This window comes from Sapajus apella, unplaced genomic scaffold (assembly GCF_009761245.1).
Source record: "Sapajus apella isolate SASKATOON/1434 unplaced genomic scaffold, GSC_monkey_1.0 scaffold2, whole genome shotgun sequence".
Taxonomy (NCBI): Eukaryota; Metazoa; Chordata; class Mammalia; order Primates; family Cebidae; genus Sapajus; species Sapajus apella.
In genome coordinates, this window is record NW_022436942.1 from 10,987,612 (window position 1) to 11,014,782 (window position 27,171).

General features: G+C 39.5%; 1 protein-coding gene across 3 annotated transcripts in view; it reads right to left on the minus strand.

The window, feature by feature from the left end:
• HMGA2 (high mobility group AT-hook 2) overlaps positions 1-27,171 on the minus strand; it is a 135,539-nt gene that overhangs the window by 31,805 nt on the left and 76,563 nt on the right. Inside the window, exon 4 of one of the 3 annotated variants that reach the window (XM_032288273.1) lies at positions 18,691-19,150. The exons of the other annotated variants lie outside the window; for them this stretch is intronic. Coding sequence (XP_032144164.1) covers positions 19,046-19,150 — 105 coding nt within the window. The 3' untranslated portion in view covers positions 18,691-19,045. Of the gene's footprint in view, positions 1-18,690; positions 19,151-27,171 lie in introns of those variants that run through there. 3 annotated transcript variants of the gene reach the window in all.

Here is a 27,171-nt window from a genome sequence, read left to right on the forward strand (position 1 = left end):
GGCTGCCACAGAGGTGTCTGGGTCTCCTGGCACCTTTATGGATACTCACCACTCATGCAGGGTCTTCAGGGAGAAGATGAAGAAATCAACAGCCAGCAGCATGAAGAATGCCAGCCTCTAAGTTGAGCAGTTTCATTCACAGTTCCTCAACCTATGTGCAAATCACTGTCAACTGAGGAATTTCTATTCATGTGAAGCATCAGAACAGAAGTGCCTCAGTTCTGCTCATTACAAACAGATGACATTTGTGGGTGTTCCAATGGCCTTTATAGAGAAAATGGAGGCATGATTTGGTAGAAAACAGAGGCTGAGGCTCTCAGGAAGACAGATTTTGTGTTCTCTGTTTATAGCGATAATAGTAAAATCATAGGAATGTAGATGGACAAGTGGGCTGGAGTGTAAAAGGAACCATTCTATAGCATGAATTCCAGTATTCTCCTAATGAAAAGCGAAAAGACTGAAGCACAGAAAGATGCTAATGTTATTAGAGAATATGGTCATTGCTATACAAGTGGAAAAAGTGAGCACGGGAAAATGTCATTGGATCCATGCAATACTGGTTTTATCCCCCCACTCCCCTGTATTTTATATCAATGGTTACAAAGTGCCACTGTTGAAAATCTGTATAAATTCGCAATTACTCAAATTTTATGGACTAATATCTCACAATGTAGCCATTTAAATCTGAATTAAAGCACTTAGAATGTATTCTCTTTAAGTGGCTCTTTTTAAGAAGATAGGAGAATTCCCTATTCGTTGAGGACTACTGGTCAGTGAATATATAAACAAATGTAAAGTTTTTCTGCTACTGCAAGCTGAGACAGAAGAGAAGGTAAGATATGGTTGATATAGGAGTTTACAGAAGAGTCCGGTGGCTTTTTCTGAGAACTCATATCTGGGCATACTCTGTCCCAGGAGAACAATTCTATATTACTGATAAAATTGGTCTAAGTTGGCATTGCTTTCTTCACTCTATTCTGGTGTTTGTTAGTGAATCATGCCCCATTGCTTCAAACAAATTAAGGACAGCTTAACTGTTCTTACAAATGTAAGTAAACATTTAGTGATTAAGAAAAAATTGTCACTTTTGCTTACTGCTTATAGAATGCACGCCAGTGGTTAAAAAGATAAAGACATTTTTGATGGATAGCTCCCCCTATCTTTTATGTTTATTCTTTCAGTCAACAATAATTTTAGAACAATAGACTTACCTAGACATAGCTACTGAGAAAGCAAGGTATAGTTTGGTAAATTTTTAAAATAATCTTTTTATCCTTTGGCATTAATTACCTCATTCAGTATACAAAATGTTATTACAAAATGGGTTTCATAAGAAATGCAATCTATTTTGCACACTATAGTGATTATGCGGGATAAATTAAAGGGGTGCTTTGCAATATCGCTTATGCTTAAAGAACAAAATATTAAGGAGACTTAAAGAAAACTTACAAATTAGTTTTCTGTCTGATCAGGTATTTGTAATCTTTGGTACAATAATAAAAACAAACTTTCATGGAGTTCTGCAAAGGTCTTTCCTGTTTATCAGTGTACATATGAAGATACCATGTTTATGAAGCACAGGCATGTCTCCAGGTTACACTTGGCAGCTGGTAATGAATGAAGCACACATTTCAAACCTATGTTTGTCTACCTCCAAAGGCACTACTTTACCTTCGCATTATACTAGATAGGAGTGTAGTGATAAAGAATTCGTAAGAATGCAACTCATCTCCTAAATATCCCAGCTGGACGCCTCAAAGTGATGAGGAATGCTCCTCTGTCACAGCCCAAGATTAAACTTAGCACATACAGGACAGAGGTATAGTAAAAAAAAATACAAGTTGGTGTCTGTGGTGTGTTCCCAAGATGCCAAAATCACTGATGTTTTCAATGGCAGTGGCAAGAAAAACCTTATTGACTATAGTCATTGCAATAATTGTTTTTTAGAAAGTGAGGCCACCCTTTTGAAAGACGGCTGCTTTAGATTTTGTCTTGAACACAAATTTTGCAGACAGTGGACTTGTCACAATGCCCAGAGGGTCCAGTTGCTGCACAGCTTCCCTCCAGTTTCACAAGAAAGCGGTCAATGATTTAAAAAAAAAAAAAAAAAAAAAAGCACTCTCATAGCTGCAGCACTATTCAAGGAGGAACAGGGCATCACTGCCTGGTGGTAAATACATTCCACACTTTTTAGGAACAAATAACTCTATCTGTAGTTACAGCAGTGTCAGTGATCCTATACCCAAATCAAGATGTACAGAATTGAAACTAGCCTTTTAACTATCCATTGAACTTGTCTATTCATTCATTTTATTTTCATTTATTTGACATACATTCATTGAGTGCTTTCTATACACCAAGCCCCAGAATGGGTACGTAGTTCCTGGCATATAGCCAGCACTCAAGAAACGAGAAAGGAAGCAAGAATGAAAGAATATGATCTTTGCCACCTGACAAGTCTAGTGATGCTTATGTTAACGATCAAACATTATCAAGAGACACATAAAATTACATTCAGTGAATTCATAAATGTAGTTTGAGACACAAGTATCATGCACATTGGCTAAATTTTCATACACAACCACATTAACAAAATTCATATTCATATACAACCACATTAACAAAATTTGAAGTTAAAATTTGAAGGCAATAACTGAACTATCTGGAAAATGAATATCCTCTGAGATCCCAAGATTAGATGAGCATTTACAGTGCCCAGTTTTAACTACAGGTCTCACTTCCTCTTCCTTCTGGGAAGAAGAGATCCAATGACAATTAATGTGAATCTTACATGAAATATGATTATCTTGCTTTCTACTTCTTAGAATGCAAATGCAGCTTTCTTGTGCAACTGCTTGAAAACCCTGCCCTGGAAGCCAAATATATGCTATTGAACAATTAAAGAATGAAAGTAACCAGACTATCCAAGTTTTAATAATACACTATTCAAATTTATTTAACTTTTTTGAGACAGGGTCTTGCTGTATCACCCAGGCTGGAGTGCAGGGGCATGATCATAGAGCTCACTGTAGCCTCGAACTCCTGGGCTCAAGTGATCCTCCTGTCTCAGCCTTCTGTCAAGTTTAAAGTATTCAGACAAATCTTCATTTCTTGGGATTGGTAAATATTTCATTCCTCCATTGCCGCTGTGGCACCCATTCACTAATAGATCCATGCACTTAGACATTTTAGAGGAAAACGGGATATAGATGCCCAATCAGCAGTTTGTATGCTAAAAGTATGGTGTACATTTGGACACATCTGGATATACTGATACACACACACACACACACACACACACAAACTTATTTGGCTCCTGGGTTCTATCCTTGTTGCTCTTGATAAGTAAAGCAGTTATAAGCATTTAAAGGGTATTTATGGGAGCAAAAATCTCTTAAGTCTTTCAACATTTGATTACTTTACGTAGTTGTGAGATGATGGTTTCGGAGGGGGTAAAGAAGGAAGTTCCAAAATGTGAATGGTATTTAAATCTCTTAAATTTTTTTCTTCAAAGGAAGAGAAAAAGAATGAAATTATGTTTTCCCTCTTCAACAAGATGGCTTGCAGAAGGGCTGTGGGCAGAAAAATAACTTAAAAGAATATAAAGACCCAGTGACTTGAGTCCCTTTCATGAAATATGTGGTTTAAAAAAAATCCAATAACCATAAAACAACCTTTTCTTTGATGCTGAACAAAAAACAAGCTTGAAATTTAGTGCTGCCGAGCAAATGAATGAAAAATACAGATGTCTTTTACCTTCAGCTCAACTCAGATTTGCCATCTGAACAGCTCCATGCTTAATTTAACTCTTTGTATGATTGATCTTATCAAAGCATTTAGTTAACAGCAAAGTTTAAATTGAAACTTAAAAATATACATATTTACTTCCTTTTTTAAACTTTCTTAATGAATTAGAAAATGTAGCTGCATCGTATCCCTTTTCTTGTTCTCCCTCAATTACAAAACTTTAACACATAAAAGCAAAATACGTATGTCTTTTCCTGGTATCGTGATCTAGTCTGATTTTTTAAAAATAAGATATTGATTATTTTATTTAAAATGTAGGACCTTGATGCTATTTTAATTTTCCAAAGTCAGCTCATAATACCAATTTCCCCAAAGGTCAAAAACAATATATTAAGGAAATACCACCTGCTACTTAGAGCTTGCACAGGAAATTTGCATTTCCACTTTGTAATGTATTATTGGGAGGGGCGGGGGAGGAAATGAGAGCCTGCTTCATTATCCCAAGGCACAGGATCCCAATAGCTGCAAAGCAGCAGACAAAAAGAAAAAGAGGCTGGTGTCCATTTTTCCCACAAATATCATGGAAATTACAAATTCAGTGGGAGAGGCCAAAAAGCATGTGTTGAAAGATGCCAAGCTCACCCCAAACTCTCTCTTCTGTCCCCATGAAAGCCAGGCTTGTCTTCCAACCCACTTGAGTAGGGCTAATTCCACAGAGGGGCAGGTATGGGTCCTGGGCATATTTTTCAATCTTTTGTAAATAGTCCCTGAAGGATTAAGGTGGTGGTCATGGCCGTACCCTTTAACCCGCCTCAAAGAGTGAGAAAGAGTTCATGGAGCTTGCCTGTCCAAAGTTCAACAGACCCTTTCTGCAGTTTTATTTACACACCAAACAAGGTTGAAGATAGATTACTTCCTACTGTCTAGCTCACAGGAAAGAAGCATTCTGTTCAGATATAATGTATACATTAAGAAACAAAGGAGTTGCTGAAAGCTTCTCCTCTTGTAAGCGTTCCACTACACTGGGGCTTACAATATTCTGTTCTGAAATAGGCAGCTTTTCTTGAGTGTATCATCTCTGTCCTGTTTCCTCTCATCTTTCCCCATCTTTCATGGTTTACCTCCCTCTACAGTTCTTACTGCTATATACAAAAACCTCCATTCCTCGCCACATATCCCATAGTTAATGTGTGTGACAGTTAAAGCCACCTGTGTCTTGATGCATTACAAAAATGCATTCAACTGATCAGCAGTTTTATCTGGGTAAGGGCAAACAACCAGTTTATCTAATTGTTTTCTACAATAAGTCGACTGAATGCCCTCTATAAAATGAGATATTCACCAAAGTGCTTGGCATATGGTGCTTGGTGCGCTTGAAGAATTGGTGTAAGGTTTTGTTATCTACTTGTGTAAATTAGCTACTTAAATATATATCTCTTTATAGATGAGATCACCTCTCAAGAGCCCTTCTAGCTCAAGAATTCTGAGATTCGAGGTTTAGGGCTAGGTCTTCTGCAATCTAAACACTCCCTTATTAAATTTGCAGATTTCTAAAATATATATATATATATATTTTAGAAATATATATCATATGTATATGATATGTATTACATATATGATATATATACATATATATGATGTATATGTATCTAATATATACATACATTTCTTGAAATATCAAGTCATTAAATTTTTTTTCAACTTTTTAAAACAAGAGTGAGTGTTTAAAATTAGGATTATCTTCCTTTTATCTTCAAAGAGGAAAAGTATTTAAATTTTATAGTCATAATGCACTATGAGCAAACAAAACAAAGCACTGCTTTAAAAAATCAAGTACGGGAAGGCTGCAACACTGAACTATAGAGTATGGAAAACATGAAGAAGTCTTGCTACTCAGATAAACGGTTTGACAAACTTTGGCCAGAGAACAGCCCACAATATTTATATAGGAAGCAGCTTTGAGAGCAGAGAAAGGTAGAACTTGTTTGCACAGTATCCAAACACCTATACAAAAACTTGGCCACTTCTCTGAATATCTTAATTGCGATTCTAAAAGTTTGCTGTGCATAGACCAATTCTTAAAATGGTAAGAAGATTAGAAAAATGGAAATTCCAAAGTAAGATACATACATACGTATATACAGATACACTATATATACAAATATGTATGCATTATTTGTGTTTGTATGCTTCATATTTGTGTAATCTTATATAGATATAAATACAGCCACGCACCACATAATGACATTTCACTCAATGATGAACTCCTTTAAATACATATGTACATGTACATATGTACATGCATACATGTACACGTATACACATATACATGTATGTACACATGTACATGTATGCACACGCATGTACACATATACATATGTATATACATACATACATATATACATACATATATGTATGTGTATATATCTGTGTGTATATTTGCATTTTTATATATATACGTGTATACACACACACACACACACACACAGATGTACACAGAGAGAGAGAGAGAGAGAGAGAGAGAGAGAGAGAGAGAGATTAACCAATAAGCCTTTATTTTCCATGAAGACAGGTGTTTGTATTACCTGAGGACAAGAGAAGTTTGTTTTAATCCAGTAAAAATGTCTGGATAGCAGAAAATACAATTAACCATAAGTTGGGATTCTGGTTTCGAACCCATTTCCTGCTTCTAATAATTAGCTATGAGATCTTGGGCAAGTAAGTCTCTGCAGCTCTCTAGGTTTCCATTTCTCCATCTCAAATGGAGATCACTGTCATAATTTGCGATTTTATAAAACATAAAGAACAGTTTGTTCCTGTCTTCCTCAACACTGAACTAATTACCAACTTTCTATCACGCAGCCACTTAAAAGTGAAGAACTGTCTTTTCCAGTGTGGCTTTTATATTTGGGAGCAAAACCAAACACCTAACGGAGGCAGAATAAGGAATCAAAAGGCACATGTAGCCTGTGTTAAAGCAGCAATTCAGCTCTTCAGAAAGTTGTGATCCCTTTCTGGAGCCTGGTGTGGCCGTGGATGGTAGATCACAGGATAAAGTTTCAGAAAATACGCTTGGTTTTTCTACTATGAAGGGAGTAAATTCAGTTCCTACAAGTGTAGAAATTAATGACCATCCCACTCTGAATGGAAAGGGGCCATTTTGTGAAAAAACAATCCAGGGCTGGAACTCAGTTTGAAAACGGTGTTAAGTTGAGCTTTTAAAATTACTGCTAAACTCCCATGTGTTGAAAGAAGGCCATGAAACCCTGCGACTCCTCCTCACTTTACAAAAAAGTAGCATCCAAGCCATTTGCCAAGGAGCATGCAATGCTCTACCCTCCTCCTATTACACTTAAGCAGCAAGAAGACCCCTGATTACTGCATGGTAGCAGTGATCTACATGGGCATGCGAAGAGCACTTTTTTTCCTTTCCTGGAATGAACAGGGTGCTGCTTCTGGAATTGGAGGTTGCATTTCTGTCACCCAAACCTCTCTCAGAGCCGTGTGTTTTGGGAGACAGCTGAATGTCTCACTGAACGTCTCCTGTGACAATGAGGGCATTTCACAGCTTGCCGCTGCTGCTGCAGATCCTGCTAACCTTTCCTTTGTGATCTTCACAGTTAATGAGACTATAAACCAGCATCCAAATCAGCATGTGCTGATTGAAAGCAGGTTTAAAGGGCAAAACAAAATGGTAGTGGTTTAATGATTAAAAAACTTTTTACTGCTAAACATTTAAGTTGTTTTAATGTCTAAATCAATGTACTTGCAGGATGCAAATTGCATTTAGGTGGAAGCAGAACTTCACACTGTTGGAGTTAGGAGAAAAATTGCTACTATCACTTTAAATGTCAAACTTGTGAACTGGCCTTGAAAGCCTCTGCTCTGCCTCCCTGTCCCCACCTCCCAGGCATTCATTCTACAGAGACGAAGTTAAACACTTAGTTTGTAAAACTATTGGGAAGTAAATTTTTTGTTCCAAGGTAACTGGAGTAATTGCTAAATATGGATAAATCTTCTCCCTGAGTAGGGAGCCCCACACTGTTTTGAAAACAATTCCTAGACTTTGCCCCATTGAAGCTGATTGAATGCTCAACCACAAGGCTCCACTGTTGTTGGCTCTCACTTACTGCTTTTTGGGGCGGAGTTAACACTTTTCAAACATTAGAGCTTCCCTAATAAATACAGTGATTTAGTGAAGATTTTGATTGTCTGGGATTGGCATTCCTGAGGACAGTATAATTTATTTTGCTCTAAGCAGGTGTGTAATGAGAACAGAGGCTATGTTGATAAGAGATCCCTGGGAGCTGGTAATGTATTATCTTCTATAATTTCTTCCAAAAATAGACTTAATGGAAAGAGGATGTATAATATACCCCTTCTCAAAGGAAGCATTCCCCAATACAACAGAAGCAGTCATTCTAAAAACAGCTTTATGGCTCTTCAGTCAATAGCTCTATTTTCTCCCATTTCACAACTTCCTTCCTTCTGCTGTGTAAGAACTTATGTGAGGGCACACACATTCACATTTCAGTGCTCACAACTGAAAATGACCTGAGATCCGCATTCTCATTCAAAGATCTGCAAGATCATCGAAAACTGAGTGGTTGCTTGACATGACTTAACCTGAGTAATTGATAGTGCTTTTCATGTTATTTCATTTTTTACTCAAATCTGATCCTGTGCAACCATGAATTAACCTTGCATTTAATTCAGTTCAGGGAGCAATTACCAAATGCCTACTATGCTTGAAGGGCTGTGTTAGCCACAAAGATATATAGGAAGCAATGTTCACAAAATGTCAGCTGTAAGCAGAATACTTCCCCAAAGATAAAGATGGCACCAAGAGCAGCATCAGAACTCTGGTGTCCAAACTGCTTCTACTCAAACAAACACCCAAATTGCAAGTCAGGTTACTTTCTAAGGTCTTAGAAATATAAATTTCTTTTCTATGCCTAAGATGTTTTCTTTAGCTACTTCAAAAACTAGAAGAATATTTCCTTCTGCTCAGGACCACCCAAATCCTTACTAGAATAGAAGCTGTCCAAAAGTCAGTATTTTTCAAATTCGGGACATGTTTTACCTTAAACGACAAAAGATATAAATGGTAGTGAGATTCATGCCTGGTGACAAAGGCCTATAACCTAAAATGTAGATTATTTACTTTAGAAATTGCAGGAAAGATAATTTTGAGCCTCATAAAATTAATTAAGAGGTTTTTTTGATTTATAAAAAATATTTTAAAAATTCAGATTGGAATTTCACATTTGAGGAATACCAGGGTTTAATAAAAGCCAGTGGATGGAAACTTTTAAGGAGGGTCTGCTTGGAAGCTTCTGGGCATTTTCAAGGGCTGGAAATCAATGGCATTCTTTCTTTATTCTGTTAAATTTTACATCAGAACATATGGTTTCTCTCTTCTCTGATAGGTTTATTGCCAGCCCCACTCTCGAAATATGATAGAATGGTAGAAGAGGCATAGAAGAAAATAGGAAGACATGTTCTGAAAGGCTGAGAGAGAGTTGGAAGGCCTCAGGAAGTTGCCAAAGACTTTGTAATTACTTTTTTCTTTTTTGAGACGGAGTCTTGCTCTGTCACCAGGCTGGAGTGCAATGGTGTGATCTCAGTTCACTGCAATCTCCAACTCCCTGCTTCAAGTGATTCTCCTGCCTCAGCCTCCCAAGTAGCTGGGATTACAGGCATGTGCCACCATGCCCGGCTAATTTTTGTATTTTTAGTTGAAACCAGGTTTCACCATGTTAGCCAGATGGTCTCAATCGCCTGACCCCATGATCTGTCCGCCTTGGTCTCCCAAAGTGCTGGGATTACAGGCGTGAGCCACTGCGCCCAGCCAACTTCATAATTACTGATATTTAGAGTGACTTCAGGGGTGTGTGTGTGTGTGTGTGTGTGTGTAGGAGGGTCTTGTGGTAGGCTGAGGTAACAGAGACATAGGGAACAATTGGTGACTTGTGACCCCACAGCATTTACAAAATTTGATTGCCTATTCCATACTCACTTTATAGCCCAGAAATTAATAACATATTGGAGAAGTTGGGACTATCTTCAGAAACAGCAAAAAGAACAATGGATTAGAAGCAAGTCAGATGAAGAAATATCAAAATAATTCCACATTCTAATTTAAGTTGGTTCATTTTAACTGGGTTTCAACAACATGAAGAAGAGTAGGAAGCGGGTAAAGCTTCCACTGCCCTGAGTAAGCCAAGACAAGATGAACCTTCCTTACCCTAAGAAGAAGTTAAGTTACTACTAAATAGTATCCCTCCCAAGGTGGGCTGGGGTGGGGTCAGACAGTGTCTTCTTTAAGGGTGATAAAGTCTGGCATCTCCTACCAGAGCTCTAGAGCTCCCATTTAAAAATGGCCCTTATGTTGCTGTCCTACCATACTCTTCTAGGTTCCCACAAGGTACAGGAGCCTACAGGAGCTTTAGTTATTCACTAAGTTGTTTGATCTTTAGCCTCAAAATGTATTTTGTTGGACTGGTCCAGTGCTGTAGCTGGCCAGGGGAGCGCCCTACAGTAGCCGCTTATTCCCTGAAAGTCCAGGAACTGACCGGGGCCTGAATGTCACAGGGAGGACCCTAGTGGGTGTTGAGTGTCCCTTCATCAAAGAAGCATTCCACATCCTCGTTCTCTCCCCCAACCCCCAGTCTTTAGAACGTCATTTTATATAAATCGTAAGAATGGAGCTGCTCTGCCTTGGGAGTGGGAAAGGGCATAGAACCTTGTTCTTTTATTCTCTGAGAGGTCTTCCTTAAGAATGGCCATAGGGATTTTTTATTGCTACTTTTTTTTTAATTGATTGGGCCAATGTTTACCAACTAAATTAGCAGGAGGAGCATGCTGCCCTTCTTTGAGGCACAACAATTGGTGGGGATGAGCAGCTTCCCCTCATTTCCAATTGGAGAAACAAGGGAAATGGTCATGCAATGGTTTCCCAAGGTTGGTGTATTAGTCTGTTTTCATGCTGCTGATGAAGACATACCCAAGACTGGGAAGTAAAAGAGGTTTAGTTGGACTTGCAGTTGCACATGGTTGGGGAGGCCTCAGAATCATGGTGGTAGGTGAAAGGCACTTTTTACGTGGTGGTGGCAAGAGAAAATGAGGAAGAAGCAAAGCAGAAACTCCTAATAAAACCATCAGATCTCATGAGACTTATTCACTATCATGAGAATAGCACAGAAAAGACCAGCCCCCATGATTCAATTACCTTCCCCCTACAACACAGGAATTTTAGGAGCTACAATTCAAGTTGCCATTTGGGTGGGAACACAGCCAAACCAGAACATTCTGCCCCTGGCCCCTCCAAATCTCATGTCCACACATTTCAAAACCAATCATGCTTTCCCAACAGTTCTCTAAAGTCTTTTTTTTTTTTTTTTTTTTGAGACGGAGTTTCGCTCTTGTTACCCAGGCTGGAGTGCAATGGCGCAATCTCGGCTCGCCGCAACCTCCGCCTCCTGGGTTCAGGCAATTCTCCTGCCTCAACCTCCTGAGTAGCTGGGATTACAGGCACATACCACCATGCCCAGCTAATGTTTTGTATTTTTAGTAGAGACGGGGTTTCACCACGTTGACCAGGATGGTCTCAATCTCTTGACCTTGTGATCCACCCGCCTCGGCCTCCCAAAGTGCTGGGATTACAGGCTTGAGCCACCGCGCCCGGCTAAAGTCTTAACTCATTTCAGCATTAACCCAAAAAGTCCACAGTCCAAAGTCTAATCTGAGACAAGGCAAGTCCCTTCCGTGTATGAGCCTGTAAAATCAAAAGTGAGCTAGTTACTTCCTAGATACAGTGTGGGTATGGGTATTGGGTAAATACAGCCATTTCAAATGGGAGAGATTGGCCAAAATGAAGGGGTTACAGGGCCCATGCAAGTCTGAAATCCAGTGGGGCAGTCACATTTTAAAGCTCCAAAATTATCTCCTCTGACTCCAGCTCTCACATCCAGGTCACACTGATGTAAGAGGTAGGTTCCCATGGTCTTGGGCAGCTCTGCCCCTGTGGCTTTGCAGGGTACAGCCTCCCTCCCAGCTGCTTTCATGGGCTGGCATTGAGTGCAGCTTTTCCAACCACATGGTGCAAGCTCTCAGTGGATCTACCATTCAGGGGTCTGGGAGATGAGGGCCCTCTTCTCACAGCTCCACTAGGCAGTGCCCCAGTAGGGACTCTGTGTGGGGGCTTTGACCCCACATTTCCATTCCCCACTGCCCTTGCAGAGGTTCTCCATGAGAGCCCCACCCCTGCAGCAAACCTTTGCCTGGGCATCCAGGTGTTTCTATACATCTTCTGAAATCTAGACAGAGGTTCACAAACCTCAATTCTTGACTTCTGTGCAGCCACAGGTTCAACACCACATGGAAGCTGCCAAGGCTTGGGGCTTCCACTCTCAGAAGCCACAGCTTGTGTTGTACATTGGCCCCTTTCAGCCATGGCTGGAGGTGCTGGGACACACACCACGGAGACTCTGGGCCCAGCCCTCAAAACCACTTTTTCCTCCTGGGCCTCTGGGCCTGTGATGGGAGGGGCTACTGTAAAGACCTTTGACATGGCCTGGAGACATTTTCCTCATGGTCTTGGGGATTAACATTAGACTCCTTGTTACTTATATGAATGTCTGCAGCTGGCTGACATTTCTCCTCAGAAAATGAGTTTTTTCTTTTCTATCACATAGTCAGGCTGCAAATCTTCCAAACTTTTATGCCCTGCTTCCCTTATAAAACTGAATGCTTTTAACAGCACCCAAGTTATTTCTTTTTTTTTTTTTTGAGATGGAGTTTCGCTCTTGTTACCCAGGCTGGAGTGCAATGGCACGATCTCGGCTCACCGCAACCTCCGCCTCCTGGGTTCAGGCAATTCTCCTGCCTCAGCCTCCTGAGTAGCTGGGATTACAGGCACGCACCACCATGCCCAGCTAATGTTTTGTATTTTTAGTAGAGACGGGGTTTCACCACGTTGACTAGGATGGTCTCGATCTCTTGACCTTGTGATCCACCCGCCTCGGCCTCCCAAAGTGCTGGGATTACAGGCTTGAGCCACCGCGCCCGGCCTCCAAGTTATTTCTTGAATGCTTTGCTGCTTAGAAATTTCTTCTGCCAGATACTCTAAATCATCTCTCTCAAGTTCAAAATGCCACAAATCTCTAGAGCAGGGGCAAAATGCCACCAATCTCTTTGCTAAAATATAATAAAAGTCATCTTTGCTCCAGTTCCCAACAAGTTCCTCATCTCCATCTGAGACCACCTCAACCAGGATTTTATTTTCCATATCACTATCAGCACTTTGGGCAAAGCTATTCAATAAGTCTCTAGGAAGTTCCAAACATTCTCACATTTTCCTGTCTTCTTGTGAGCCCTTCAAACTGTTCCAACTTCTGCCTGTTACCCAGTTCTAAAGCCGCTTCCACATTTTCGGGTATATTTTCAGCAACGCCCCCCTCCCCTGGTACCAATTTACTGTATTAGTCCATTTTCATGCTGCTGATAAAGACACACCCAAGGCCAGGAAGAAAAAGAGGTTTAATTGGACTTACAGTTCCATATGGCTGCAGAGGCCTTAGAATCATGGTGGGAGGCAAAAGGCACTTCTTACACGGCAGCGGCAAGAGAAAATGAGGAAGAAGCAAAAGTGGAAACCCCTGATAAACTCACCAGATCTCGTGAAACCTATACACTGTCACGAGAATAGCACAGGAAAGGCTGGACCCATGATTCAATTACCTCCCCCTGAGTTCCTCCCATAACGCATGGGAATTCTGGGAGATACAATTCAAGTTGACATTTGGGTAGGGACAAAGGCAAACCATATCAGTTGGTAATAAGAGGGTTGCATCTAAAATACACATTCTAAACAAACCTTCTACATGTTCTTTGTCTTTTTCTCTTTTTTTTTTTTTCTAGATTTTCTATTATATTTTAGTAGGTCCTTGATGTTTGTAAGGACTTGGCAAGCCCCCAAATTCACAGTCTCTAAATTTGGGAATCCAGGAAATATTTCACTCAGGTCTGGAGATTTCTCTTGAAACTGTATTACTATCTAGAGGCAAGCTTTTCCTGTGCACATCCTCATACCATAAGTTAACTCCCTTTCCAGCTTCTACCAAGGACTCGTCTCTCACTTCATGGCTATTTTCACAAAGAACTCCCCCCGCCACTAAAAAAATGGTTTTGTTTCTTTAAGAGAGTTACTATGAAAACTCAAATTAGGAAACAAACAAATCACACTGGACTACCAGCAATGTATTGGCTCACTTCATCCACAACTAAATGATTTTCTCCCAAACATCAGATTCCAGGGACCAGAATTCAACGGTGTGCCCAAGAAAAATGACAAATTACTAAACGTCATGGACCTCAAAGTCCATCTTTGCTCATTAAAAACTGGTTGCCTGAGCACCATGGAGTTCTTTGTAAGGAGCTTTGAATCCTTTGTGGATTGAGGAAAAGCAGGATAATATTAAATACACCACGAATAAACAGCAAATCTGAACACCATCTGGTGAAAAACTTTGTTCTATTATGCCATTCATATACCTATTCTACTGCATGTCTTTCAGTGGTATCGATGGATTCACAGACATTGTAATTCTTATCAATTTAATGGCAAGTAATAGAACATGCTACATCTTCCCATGTGGTTCTCTTTATTTGTATTCCAGAGTTGGAAAAATGGCAGATTTACATAAATCTTAAAAATTATTGCATTAGCCTTTGAAATGACATTAAATGAATCTAACGTTTTTCTTAAATTCTTATTTCATTGGCAAAAATCTGCCCTGGAAACACCTGCCCTTACTACTAAAGCATCTCCTAGGGTGCCAACTTACTTGCTCTTGCTTCTGAAGTTTGGGATTGATCGACTGTAGGTACCTGCTTTCTGCAATCCTGCTCAAGGCTCCTCTGCATTCACCCATTGTTACGAAAATCAGACAAGAGCAGAATAGGAAAGTGGGTCAGCATATATTTGGTTTTCCAATGGGACCACTACCATTTTGAAAAATTAGATATTTTGCTTAATTTACTTTTGCTTTCTATTGAGCCAAGAGCTCATGGACTACTGCTGTATTTTCATTAGTGATATGGTCTTATGTATCATTTAACAAGTACTCCAAAATGCCTAATGTGTTTGTTAGAGTGAGTAATAAAGACTGGTTTCTCAGGATGCCAGTCCATATTTTTTATAGTGCTTTCTGTCTTCCATTTTCAGGACTTAGCAAGTCTATGCTGTGTAATGTTCCCAAAGGGATATGGCTGTAAAATGCGTGAGGTCTGATAAATGTTCTTATCTGATGTTTGCCCATCTTCTGTGGGAAATTCAACCAGATGAAACAAGATTGTCTAGACCTCCCTTTTCTTATTTATCCTGCTGAGTGATTTATCAGAGCTGTACCCCTTCCCTCCTGCAGAAACTTTTTTGTTTTTACATCTGAAGGTGTTTTGAAAACTATAGTCAACCCACTGGTGTCTCCGGCCCTACAAGATCATAGACATCACTACTAAAAATAGGAAATACTGCCAGGAAATGGATGCAAACAATTCTTACATGTTTAATGAAATAAGTAACATTGTTACCTTTTCCAGCTATTTCTCTATTGTCCTTATAGGAGCATATGTGGTACAGCATTATAAAGTTATGTACAGATGTCATCTACAAGACTATTTTCAGAGTTTCCAGACTCCTGAAATTTGTCAACACTTTCATCTTGATCTTTACCAAAATCTTTTTTGTTTCTTTTCTTAAAAGTTTGAGAAAAGTGCATTCGGGTGTTTTTAAAGCATAAGAAGGTGAAAATTACATGTTTGAGGTTTTCAAGGCCATTTTTCTTATTTATGTCATCACTGCATACAAAGTGGTTGAAAATAAAAAAGTTAAAACTTTCCAAGCATTCAGTATGAAAGAAATCTTACTATTAGATTAACTATAGAACTCTTTCCCAGTTTCAAAATTATTAAACGCCCCCAAGTTTTCCCACCAGCCCTGCTTACGTTCCCCATGTGTACATTTCTCCTTTCTAACCAAGCTCTGTTTTTCTTTGTAAGTCCTTCTATCACAAAATCAAAGGAACTTGTGATTTCCCTCCAGAATGACATTGGCTTTAATTCATCTGCAAATGCTGACAGGTACTCTTACGAAAATGGAACCAAAAAGTGATGATGGAAGAGACAGAGAAGCATATTTCAAATCATTTTGTAGAGCTGACTCAGGAGGGCATTTCACAAGAGGTTCTTTGAGAGATGGGGGTTTCAGTAAATGACTTAGAAAATCCAGGTTTAAAAGCCTCCTCTCAGTGAAGAATGGATGTTTTAGTTCGACTTATCAAAACTGGATGTTATCCCTGACTAAATTTCTAGATAATTATTCACTGTTAGAAACTACTGAAAATGTACTTTCTTTCTCTCCACCTGTTATCAAGTATAAAATAAATACTCGTAGAACTTTACTAGGTACTAAAAAGATACACAATAGTAGTTCTTGTATTTGCCAAGACACCTAAAGTTTCATCACAGAGACAAGATGAATGTCAAAGAAACAACTAGAGATATAAACAAAGTAAAAACCAAACCCACAGATCTAGGGCTCCATAACTGCACACTCCAGGAAACCCCCAGCCTTCTTCAGTCCCTACTGCTCTTTCCTTTCCCCTTCCGTCTCTTCCTTATCCTTCTTTTTCTCCCTTCTGTCTGTTTTATGTGTTAGGCCTGTCAGTGATGCTCATAGGTACTGCTGTGTTCTCTGTTTTCTGAAAACGCCCATGCTTCTATATCTGCTTACTTGCGTGATGCCTTCATTCACTCCCTCCCTCCCTCATTCTGTAAACCAGCACTATCTTATAAAGCCCTGTGCTAGAGGGCATGGAGGAAACGATCCAGACCAGACCCAGATTCGGCCCTGGTTTTACCTCTCTGTAGTACTAGCTTCTGTCATTTGCTTTTATGGAAGCTGTCAAACCCCATAGCTTCTTAGTGAACCTCTTAGTGGCTCCCCCGTTCCAGGGATCCGTGCTGCCTTTTCAACATTCTCACGGCCTCAGTGGCAGGGACCTTAGGCCCTGGGACTCCTCAGATATTTCTGTCTGCTTTTTCTTCCTTCTTTTAACTTCTCCTTCCTCCCTCCATGCATCACCACTTAGTGCCCCAGGGCTCAGCCAGGAGCTCCTAGCACATCTTTTCCTTCTCCAAGTACTCCCTTAGTGCACCCATAAGGATTCAATTACCACATATACTCAGATGAGCCCCAGATCCCCATCTTCAGCCCTGACCCCTCTTCCTCTCTTCAGTCCCATATTTCTCAACGTCTACAAAATATATAGGCTAGACATTTCATTGCCATCTAAAACAAACATGTCGAAACCAGATTTTATTCTCTCTCTATCCAAAGGCGCCTCTGTGGGCTACCTCATTGTCAGTGGCCAAAGTGCTGCTGCCCCAGCTGCCAAGGTCTACCTTCACCAGCTTCCTCTTTCTATTTAATGTCCCCTTTTCCCTGCATTCTTCCCTCAACTCTTCTACTAAGCCCTGCTAACTCTTTTTCTCTGTTATTTTCCCAGACCCAAGGCTTCAAAGCTATTTCCATAGCCAAAGAACTCTTCTGCATATTAACTATGTCCAAGTCAAAAAACATATATTCATACACTCAAAAAAGTAATAAACAGGAAAACCTTCTTGGGGTATCCTGCACATCCTAAGACCGATCAGGAATAGTTCCTGTCATATGTTTTCTAGAGATTTATAGAGCTTAAAAAAAATGCCACAAGCTGGAGTTATGTGCATATTGTTTACGCTTTTCTATTAATAGTTGTTTTTATATTTTGTTCCTTGGGAGGTACTAGCTTAGCAGACACATTAGAAATAAATGCAGAAAAATGCAGACAAGATAAATTTAACGTTGGAATTGCAAGCATATTCATCAAAAGACCTATCTGGAGTCCAGTACATCATGCTGTCAAAAAATTTTGCCTCTGGCTTATCTACAGGTTTTCCACTTTTTAATCTTCATCCCTTTTTACACATTTTTTTTTTACATTAAAGTATTCTACCTCCTTGAGATGACTGTAAGAATACCTTTCAGTTACTGGACATGGAGCCAGCTGCCTGAGGCTTGCAGCTTCATTGATAACCAGAACCGATTTGGCTGAGCCCTGGAAAATGTAACTGTCCACTGCACTCCCTTTCTGTTCTATGAGGGACTTGTCCCAAGTTGTGGGCTTAGTATAAAAGGATCTTCTTTTCTGGCGAGGACAGCACTGTACTCCTCTTAGAATGACCCGACTCTCACTTCCTGTGAAGGTTACTAGTGTGCGGATTATCTAAGACTGACGGTCACCCATTTCCCCTTTCCCTCCAGTACCCTGGGTTAGGTCATTTAAATGCTCAGTAAAGTGATCTCTAGAAGCACAGTAGAGAAGAGGGGGAAGCAACATTAATATGAATTAATGATCTAGATTTTGCCAATTTGCCATTACTAAGAATCTGTTAATAGAACGTTGAAATTTTTAGCAAAATCTATTTGGGTTAATACCCAAATGCCCAGTGCCCCTTCCATCTCTTCCTTGTCCTGACTAAATTTCTAGATAATTCTTCACTTTTAGAAATTACTGAAAAACGTGCTTTCTTTCTCTTCACCTTTTATCAAGTATAAAGTAAATGCTTGTAGAACTGTATTAGGTACTAAAGACATACACAATAGTAGTTCTCGTTTAAGAACTACTACCCAAAGTTAAAGAATAACCTATTTCTCTAGGTGCACCCAGAGTAATAGCTGGAACTGGTAGAAGTCATTGCAGCCTATCTGAAGCTGAGAATGAAATGTTGCTGACAAACTGAACAGAGGATAAAAGATGCAGGAAAAGACCAATGGAAGGAGAAAGGAAGGTCACGTGATATTACATGGCACTGATGAGTCACAGATAGTGAATACTACTGAAGCATTTGTTTTATGAAATCAAACCATACCAGAGCCACACTGTGATTCTGCAAAAAGGTGGATCCCAGTATGAGAGCAACTGGAGTTCAGCCCACCCTCCATCCTCTAAGCTGTCCCCCAAGGCATGGCTCTGCATGTGCCCAGAGTGAGTACCTTTTTCAAATTTGCACAAGGATGCCATATGGGGTGGCAGTGAAACTGCATATTGAGATGCAGACTTCAGTTGGAAACCTAAGAAAGAGTAACCCAGCGTTTTGAAATGATCTGAAGGACACCTGGTAGGTTTCTATATTGGAAGAAGCTACACATAAGCCTCATAGATGTAACAAACAACTCCTGAAGGTGAAAATAAGATCAAGAGCTATCCTGAACTCCTCCAATGACAATTAGATGACTCCTTTTGATACTGTTTCCCAGAGATGTTTTCTTCTTGGAGCTGGTTCTTGGTAGTAGATTTTCCTGTGAATATAACATCAGGCTGCAGACATACGGTATAATACTTTAGAAGAGATCTAGCAATGGACCACTAATAGACATTTTTTAGGCCAGGTGCAGTGGCTCATGCCTGTAATCCCAACACTTAGGGAAGCTGAGGCGAATGGGTCACTTGAGGTCAGAAGTTTGAGACTAGCCTGGCCAACATGGTGAAACCCTGTCTCTACTAAAAATAAAAATTTGGCTGGGCGTAGTAGCAGGTGCCTGTAATCTCAGCTACTCAAGAGCCTGAGGCAGGAGAATCACTTGAACCCGGGAGGCGGAGGTTGCAGTGAGCCGAGATTGTGCCACTGCACTCCAGCCTGGGCGAAGACAAGAAGACTCTGTCTCAAAAAAACAAAAAACAAACAAGCAAAAAACATTTTTTAAAAGTCATGTTGCAGGGGGATGAATAAAGAGAATTATTTCAAATTCTCAACACTGTGTTCAATCCTAGGTTCCATAAGTGCCAGGAAATAGCGACCTGATGTAGAGGAGAGTACAAGGAAAGGGAAGAGCAAGAGTGACCAACATTTCTTAGTACACTGATGACACATCAGGAACACTACACACATCGGCTGTGATGAAGATGCTGTGAGACAGGTCCCATGAACCCCACTGGACAGATGAGGCAACTGAAGTTCAGAGAAGTCAGGAGCTCTGAGTGGGGTCAAACAGCTAGTGAGTAACACGGTCCAGATTCAAACCTAGGTCTAACTACAAAGCCCATATTCTTTCAATTACATCCTGCTGCTTATTAAAAGGCTGAATAATATGCCTTATGAGAGAAAGTTAAAGGAAGTTCTATAACTCATGCTTGACAAGAAAGACTGAAAAGTGATATAATGTTTTTGAAGTACTGTCTAGGAAGGACTAACCTAAAGGATGGTAACCAGCTGTTTTGAAACTGGCTCTGAAGAAATAAGAATAGGAAATGGGCTTCAACTGCAACAAGAAGGCAGGTTTCCTTACCAGAAGGGTTGCACGTATTGGACTCAGTGGCTGAGGAACACTGTGGAATCTTCTTCTTGTGCAGAAGTCAAGATGACTGACCCCAGAGAGGAGAGGAAAGGAGGGAAAGAGAGGGGAGGGGAGGGGAGGGGAGAGGAGAGGAGATGAGGGGAGAGAAGAGGTTTGTTTAAAATGGAGAAGATTACTGAAGGAGCTGACCAGAGAAAAGGAAGGAAAGGCAAACTGCCACAGAGTGGTACAAAATGGCAGAAGGAAAAAAATAGCACAAAATGGCAGAAAAAACTGGAGGAACAGAAGAAATGTTGGATGGAGAACTACACAGAAAACAAGAGACTCAAGATTATAAATAATTAAAACTCTTTTGTTTTAATAATGTCTAGTGTAACTGCTTGTGGAGCAAAATCCTACTGCCTGTCCTCTGAAGGTATTTTCAAGCAATATAGATTTTTTTATCTGAATAGAAGAACTTAAGAGTGGTCGTGCCTCAGAGCAGGGACACGGACATGCTAAAGGACTGCTTTGAGGGTTTTTATCATCCCTTAGACAGCTTCTTGACTTTATATAAATGAATAATGTTCTCATTTTAGAAACTAAAGTGCCCCCATTCGACAGATCATCCTATGACAGTCCACATTTTAGACTTGGGAAAACTGTGGGCCAGAGAGGCAGAGGGACTCATCCAGTAAATAACTAATGGAGCTAAGGCTTGACATTAAATCCTGAAATAGATTCCAAACCCAGGATTCTTTCCAAAATCATAACCGATGTCCTCAAACACATGCTAAGTGTCGGCTGTCTGTGCACAGTACCTCCTCAGGCTGCTCCTTTAACTTCAACGTGAATCACTTATAAATTCCAGAGACTGCTTGCATGAATGGCAGAAGAACTGCGAAGTAAAACTGATATTTCAGCGTAAACTAGATGATGCAAAGGACCCAAGTGTCTAGGACTCCCCTGCCACTCTACAGAGTGGAGGAAATGAGCTTCAGAAAGGTCCTAGACACAGCAGGAAGCAAGGTCTAGAAGCTTTTGTTCTTTGTTTTGCTGAAGCCCACTGTGAAGGCTGCTCCCAGAAGACATTCTTCCTTCATTTGCATATTCATTTATTTAAATTTAAAATAGATGAGGTCACACTTTTTGGCCTATTTGGGTATTGCAGCACTGAAAATTTTTAAAGCTGTGCACTTAATGGAAGAATAAACGACAGAATATAAAAAAATATATCAAGTTCACTTTAATATAAAAATTGATTAGCTTACCAAAATAATATGCATAAGTTAAAAAATTTAATATTTATCATTTACCTGAAGAATCATTCTGTGAAGTTTGGTAAGGAGTGCAAACTATTGGGTGTTTGGGGATTGTGAAGAGAAAAAAAACAGAAAGACTAATGGAAAGATATAGTTAATACAGTATCTAAATCCGGGATCACCAGCCTCAAGCTCTAACACTAGAACTTCCATACAGTGTGTTACCTATAAGTGTAGATATGCCCAGATGCATAGAGAGTAGGCTTTAGTGTAGAGATGCCACTATAATAGTTTCATTTCTGTTTGGTTATGCTTGTAACATAATTTTTAGCATGGAATTGTTAATAAACATACAGTTAAATGTGGTGAACCCCACATCTTGGAGATTCAGCAATACTGACCATTTACCACAGTAAGCTCTTGTTTCTACACGATGCCCTGGATCTGTGTTTATAAGGGGCACTTAGAGTATAAGGGATCTCATCATCTCAGATATGACAAGGAAGACCAAAAGGAGTCCCAACTGTAATTCTGTTTGGTACTGATGAGAATTTGAATGACTGAATGCTCATTAGGAGTGGCTTTCGGAATAAGCTGTGTTCATGGAATCGAACATGGTAAGGGAATAGAAGAAATGGACAACTTCGAGCATATGACCTGGTCATAAGTAAGATAAAAAGATTTAACAGAGTACCTCAGTCAGTGGTGATTATTGTTCATGACTGCAATATTAGTCTTTGAGAGAATATACGGATTATTGAACAAAAAAGAAAAACACCTCAGGAAGGTATCTGCTCTTGGTGATGGGGACCTGTTTCATGAGAATGGTTACGCAATGACTGCATTAAGAGACTGAAAAGAGGCCCCTTCCTCTGACTGAGGACAGAGAAAAGAGCATGTTTTCAGCTGTGGGTGAGCAAAAATGAGCGTAAGAACCACCTGGAACACAAAGAGGGCAGGTGGACAGGAGCTTCACTGCTTGGGTCTGTAGCTCCTTTAGTTTTCTTCTCTAGTGTATGCTTTCTCTCCTTCCTTCCTCTCTACCTCTTTTCAACATATCTTCTTTTGTGCTGTTAGCTTTATTTGCCCTTTTTACTGGTCCTAGTGAAAGTATTCTCTACATTCAACATCCAAGATGATACGCGTGCAGCAACCTCCTAAGAGAGGACCATGTGAGCCAAATAGGTCACTGAAGGTGAGAAGGTGGTGGCCAGGGCTCTCCATCTGAACAGCTGAGTTCGGACGTGTTCCCTCACCCCTGCTTAAAGCGGAGGGACACGTTTTAAGAATTTAAGAGTGGTCCTGCCTCAAAGCAGGGACACAGAAGTGCTAAAAGACTTCTTGGTCCATTAAACAGGTTATAAAACTGTGTTCAATGGATTCACAGAGATGAGATTATGCTTCCATAGTCATGCCCATAGACATGCTGCTCCTACATTCACGTCTATGTAGGCAAAAAAGAGGCAAGGCATTAGGTTTGAGGCTTGATGGTTTTTGGTTAAATTAGGTCAAAGCTCGCAAATTTTTGTTTCTCATCACTTTTTTGTTGTTGTTGGTTGGTGTCTAAATAGACTCCTTCAGATAATGACATCTCTTTCCTACCTCACCCCTAGCTTTAGATATTTTTCATTCTCAAGTTAGCCTGAGAGAATAATAGGATTTCTAACTTTGTCGTTCCTATGACTGAAAAATTCAAAATATGCCTGTAAAAACATTAAATAAATTAGGGATGCTAAATATTCAACATTACAGGAATAAATCAGAGATTTTTTTTTTTAAAAAGAAGACAATCCATAGTTCAAATTTCCTGCCTACAGGGCATGCTACACCTTACATCCTTTTAAATTCCACAGGTAATATAATTTCTATTAAATGGGGCAGGTCCCAGCAGAAATTTGTGCTGGCGCCAGACAAAGCAATTACTTTGATGTGCACTTTTGGAAGTGTTGTGGCTCCCAGGTATGGGACTTACATACAAACAGGAGAAGATTTAGATGTACTTTCTGTTATTAAAATTATTAACTTGCTAATGTGTGATTATTGAGCATAATAAGCAAATTAAAGGTACTCCATTTACTTAAAAAAAATTAGATCAACAGTTAGAAAGTAAGAAAAATTAAAGTCAGACAGTCTCATAGTTTGCTAAGCTACAATTTCCTAGAAAAGAAAGCAAAACAAATCTTCTGCCAGCGGATGTGTTTAGAAGTAAGCCTTTTCAAGATGATGGCAGGATATATGTTGTAAAGGTAATTATAATGGAATTCCGGTGGGGCCAAAGTAGATCAAGATTAGAGTTTTGTAACAAAAAAGTCTTGCCATAGTTGACCACATTGCAGAAATTTCTCAATCTATATAGGAGTTGGATTCCAAAAGTCTGTTTGTGAATTGACCATCTGGAAAGCAGAATAAACTTTCTTACTGAAATTACAATGGTTAAAACCATAAGCATTTATTAAGTCCCCATTAGATGCCAAGGAAGATGTTAAAGATGAAAGTCCCTTCCAGGAAGAAATAGATGCATGAACAAATAATTTTAACACTGTGAACTAAAATAGCTGTGAATAAACGAAGAGAGGACCATCTAACTCCACTTTCCAGCAACAACTGGAGACATATGTAACTCATTTTGAAAATGTAAAAAGGGTGATAATAAAGAGAAAGCAAAGGAAAGAAAAGAAAGGATGTAGAGAAGGGACATATCTAGAAGACAAGAGAATGAGACTTGGAAGAGATGAGGAAAAAATCTAAAGATATTGGAATGTATGAGTAAGAAATCACACAGAAGAGCACAGACTGGAGAACAGAGCTACAATCTGTGTGTGAGATATGGCGGACTAAGGAGAACAATTCATGCCAACAGTTCCCCGTGCGTGTTCCCAAGCCGGGAGGGGAAGCCCAGCCTGTATACAGGCTGCCCTTTGCATGTAACAGCTGTCTGACAGTCAGGAATGAGCAATGTAAGTGTGCTTTCCATGCAGTATCATAACTCCCCCTGAAAATAAGTTAATCTCCAACAAAATTATACCAAACTTAGGCAAATTCTTGGTCCACTTGATTGTCTAATTTGGCCTTCTTTTCTCCACAGAGAGTGTGGTTTCCTCTAAATGCTTAATTGGCAGACTCTATGGATATCTCAATTTTATTTAAAGGAGTAAGATTTGAGTAATTAAATGTAAAGAGGCAGTCAAGCTACCTTTGTAATGGCTGAAAAGCAATGGTACAGCTGAAATGGACTGCCAGAATGAAACTTAGGTCACACAGTCGTTGAAACCACCCAGAAGGAGTAGGACTGGAAATTATGTTGGAAACCCACTTACATCATTACTATCCAGTGCAGCTGCTTAATCCCATGTCTACTACTTCCCAGAACCACTCGGCCACAACATGATTGTTACCTAGAAACATCCTTACTGGAAAAATCAAGCACTTGTCCAATAATTTCCTATTAATCACCAATTTCCCTAAACTTTGGCTTGTGTGCCTCATAAGTGGCCACTGTCTTTCGGTTCCCTATTCTCAAATCGCTGTCATTAATGGAGAACTCCCCAGAGAATAGGCCTCCCAGGTCCTTCCAAAGAGGGGCATAGAATCCTCTCTGAACTGCTCTCTCATGCCAGTTAATCGATTGTTGAGTGATCCCCTAACTTCGGACAAACGCTGTGAGGCCCCGAACTCTCAGCATATGACTCTATCAGAGCATTTTACCCCCTTTTATTGAAGTTAACAGTTCACATGCTTGGCTCCCACTAGTTTTCAGCTGCAGGGAATGCCCATACACCTTTGGAGTCAAATGCTAGCCTTGCACAAGTCCTGGCACACTGGAGGTGATCAGTAATTGGAAAAGAAACCCATTTTCACAGGGTCTTGATCTTTAATGTTTGTAGCAATTAAGACACTACATTTGACATTGAACCTCCAGAATAACTATTAGACAATACCATCAGCCCCTAAACTTGTAATATCTTATAAGCATGGTTTCTGCCCTCAAAGAACACACAACCTAAACAAAGAATAAAAAAACATAAAATCCTTACTCTACAAAACTTAATGTTCAGCGTAATTTATTTTTAACCTCTTTATGATCTTCTTCTCTAATGCCCTTTTTCTTTTCCCCTCTACCTTTCTAGTGAGTACCACCAGCCTTAATCAGCATAAAGCAAAAATATCCCCAAGAGTAGTCTATGAGTTGAACTAACTCACCACCCAGATTCTAAATGCTGATGGTAAGGAAGACTAGAGAGTCACCTTCTCGCTGAAGTATGGGAAGTGAAACAACATACCAGCAAGACACTTCTGCTTAGCTTTTCCCTTCTAAAGCCACAGAGCCCATGAATAAACACAAAGATGCACCTAAACACTTATTAATGGATGTTGCTGGGCTACTGCAAACCCAATTCTATAGGAATCAACCTTCAAGAGCTCACATAAAATGGCAACAAATCTGTATGCCCATAAGATGCTATCATCAGAGGCACTGACCCCCCAAGTGACCCCTGACAGTCCCCTCACCTCTCCCACAAGACTTCCAAAGGAACGTCCCTCCAGCCATTGTTATGTGTGACCTCATGGCAACTTCCCGACATGAGTTTAGCTGCAGGCTGATGTCTAAAAGTTCACGCACTATAAAAACTGGTTTATTGGATGCAAAAGAGAATTACGACTTCAAAGACTCTTACTCTGTCAAATTAAATTAACATATGGAACAGCAACTAAGCTATGATTGGTATTCATAGCATCAGCTCTTTGGTAAGCCTCTGGCTGGTTTTTAATGCAGCTTGTTCACTGTTTTAAGTGAACTATTGCTGATCTATTCTGGTTACTTAGAAGAATATTTAATGACTTGGGAAACATTATATAATATGAAATGTAAAGAGCTGAATACAAAATTACATGTAAAGTATAATTCATATTTTCTAAATCAGACTGTATTATAGTTTTTAAAATTCTTCATAGATAAAACATTTACACTGAAATATTAACTCTGATTTCTTCTGAATAGTGAGATTCAAGAATTTCATTTTATTCCTTCAGCTCTTATGAATTATCCAAAGTTTCTAAACGGAGTGTATTAGTTTAAGAATATATGTGTTTTTAAGGAAAGTATTGTTCAAAGAAAGTATTCTTTATGTAAGTAGAAGCATGCAAAGAGTACTGTGCACATACAGGGCAGGGATTGTCACACACACTGTGTGGCTAGTCTCAGAAGAAGTGGAGTTGAGTGATGACGTGTCTGTACCGTGGAGTTAGTGTCCACACACAGGTTTGGACATGAGGCATTTTATTTGTCTTCTGGTTTTTTCTATTCCTAAATCTAAAAACTGTAATACTGAACAATCAAAGTATTTGAATAGTGGTAAGATCTTCTTTTCCATTTTCTTTTTCTCCTGGAAGAGAACTTTGTTTCAAAATACAGTGGAATCCCATTCAAGAAGCTTGATAAACACGTAAACAAAATTAGGCAAACTAAAGCATGAGAAATAGACAATATTCAACCATTTTTTACTTACAAAATCGACAATTTCATTTGCTTTAACTGACTATATCAATATTGTTAATTATACATAAAAATGCCCATTTTGGTATTTATCCTTGTGTGTGTGTGTGTGTGTGTGTGTGTGTGTGTGTGTGTAAGTCAATTTATTATAATTTACTCCCAAAATAATCAGAAAGCCACACCTCTAAGAAATGAAAATTAGGATATGCATTTCAAAGTCTGAAATAAATGACTTTCTATTTATCTGCAATTAAAAAAAATTTTTTTTGAGATGGAGTCTTGCTGTGTTG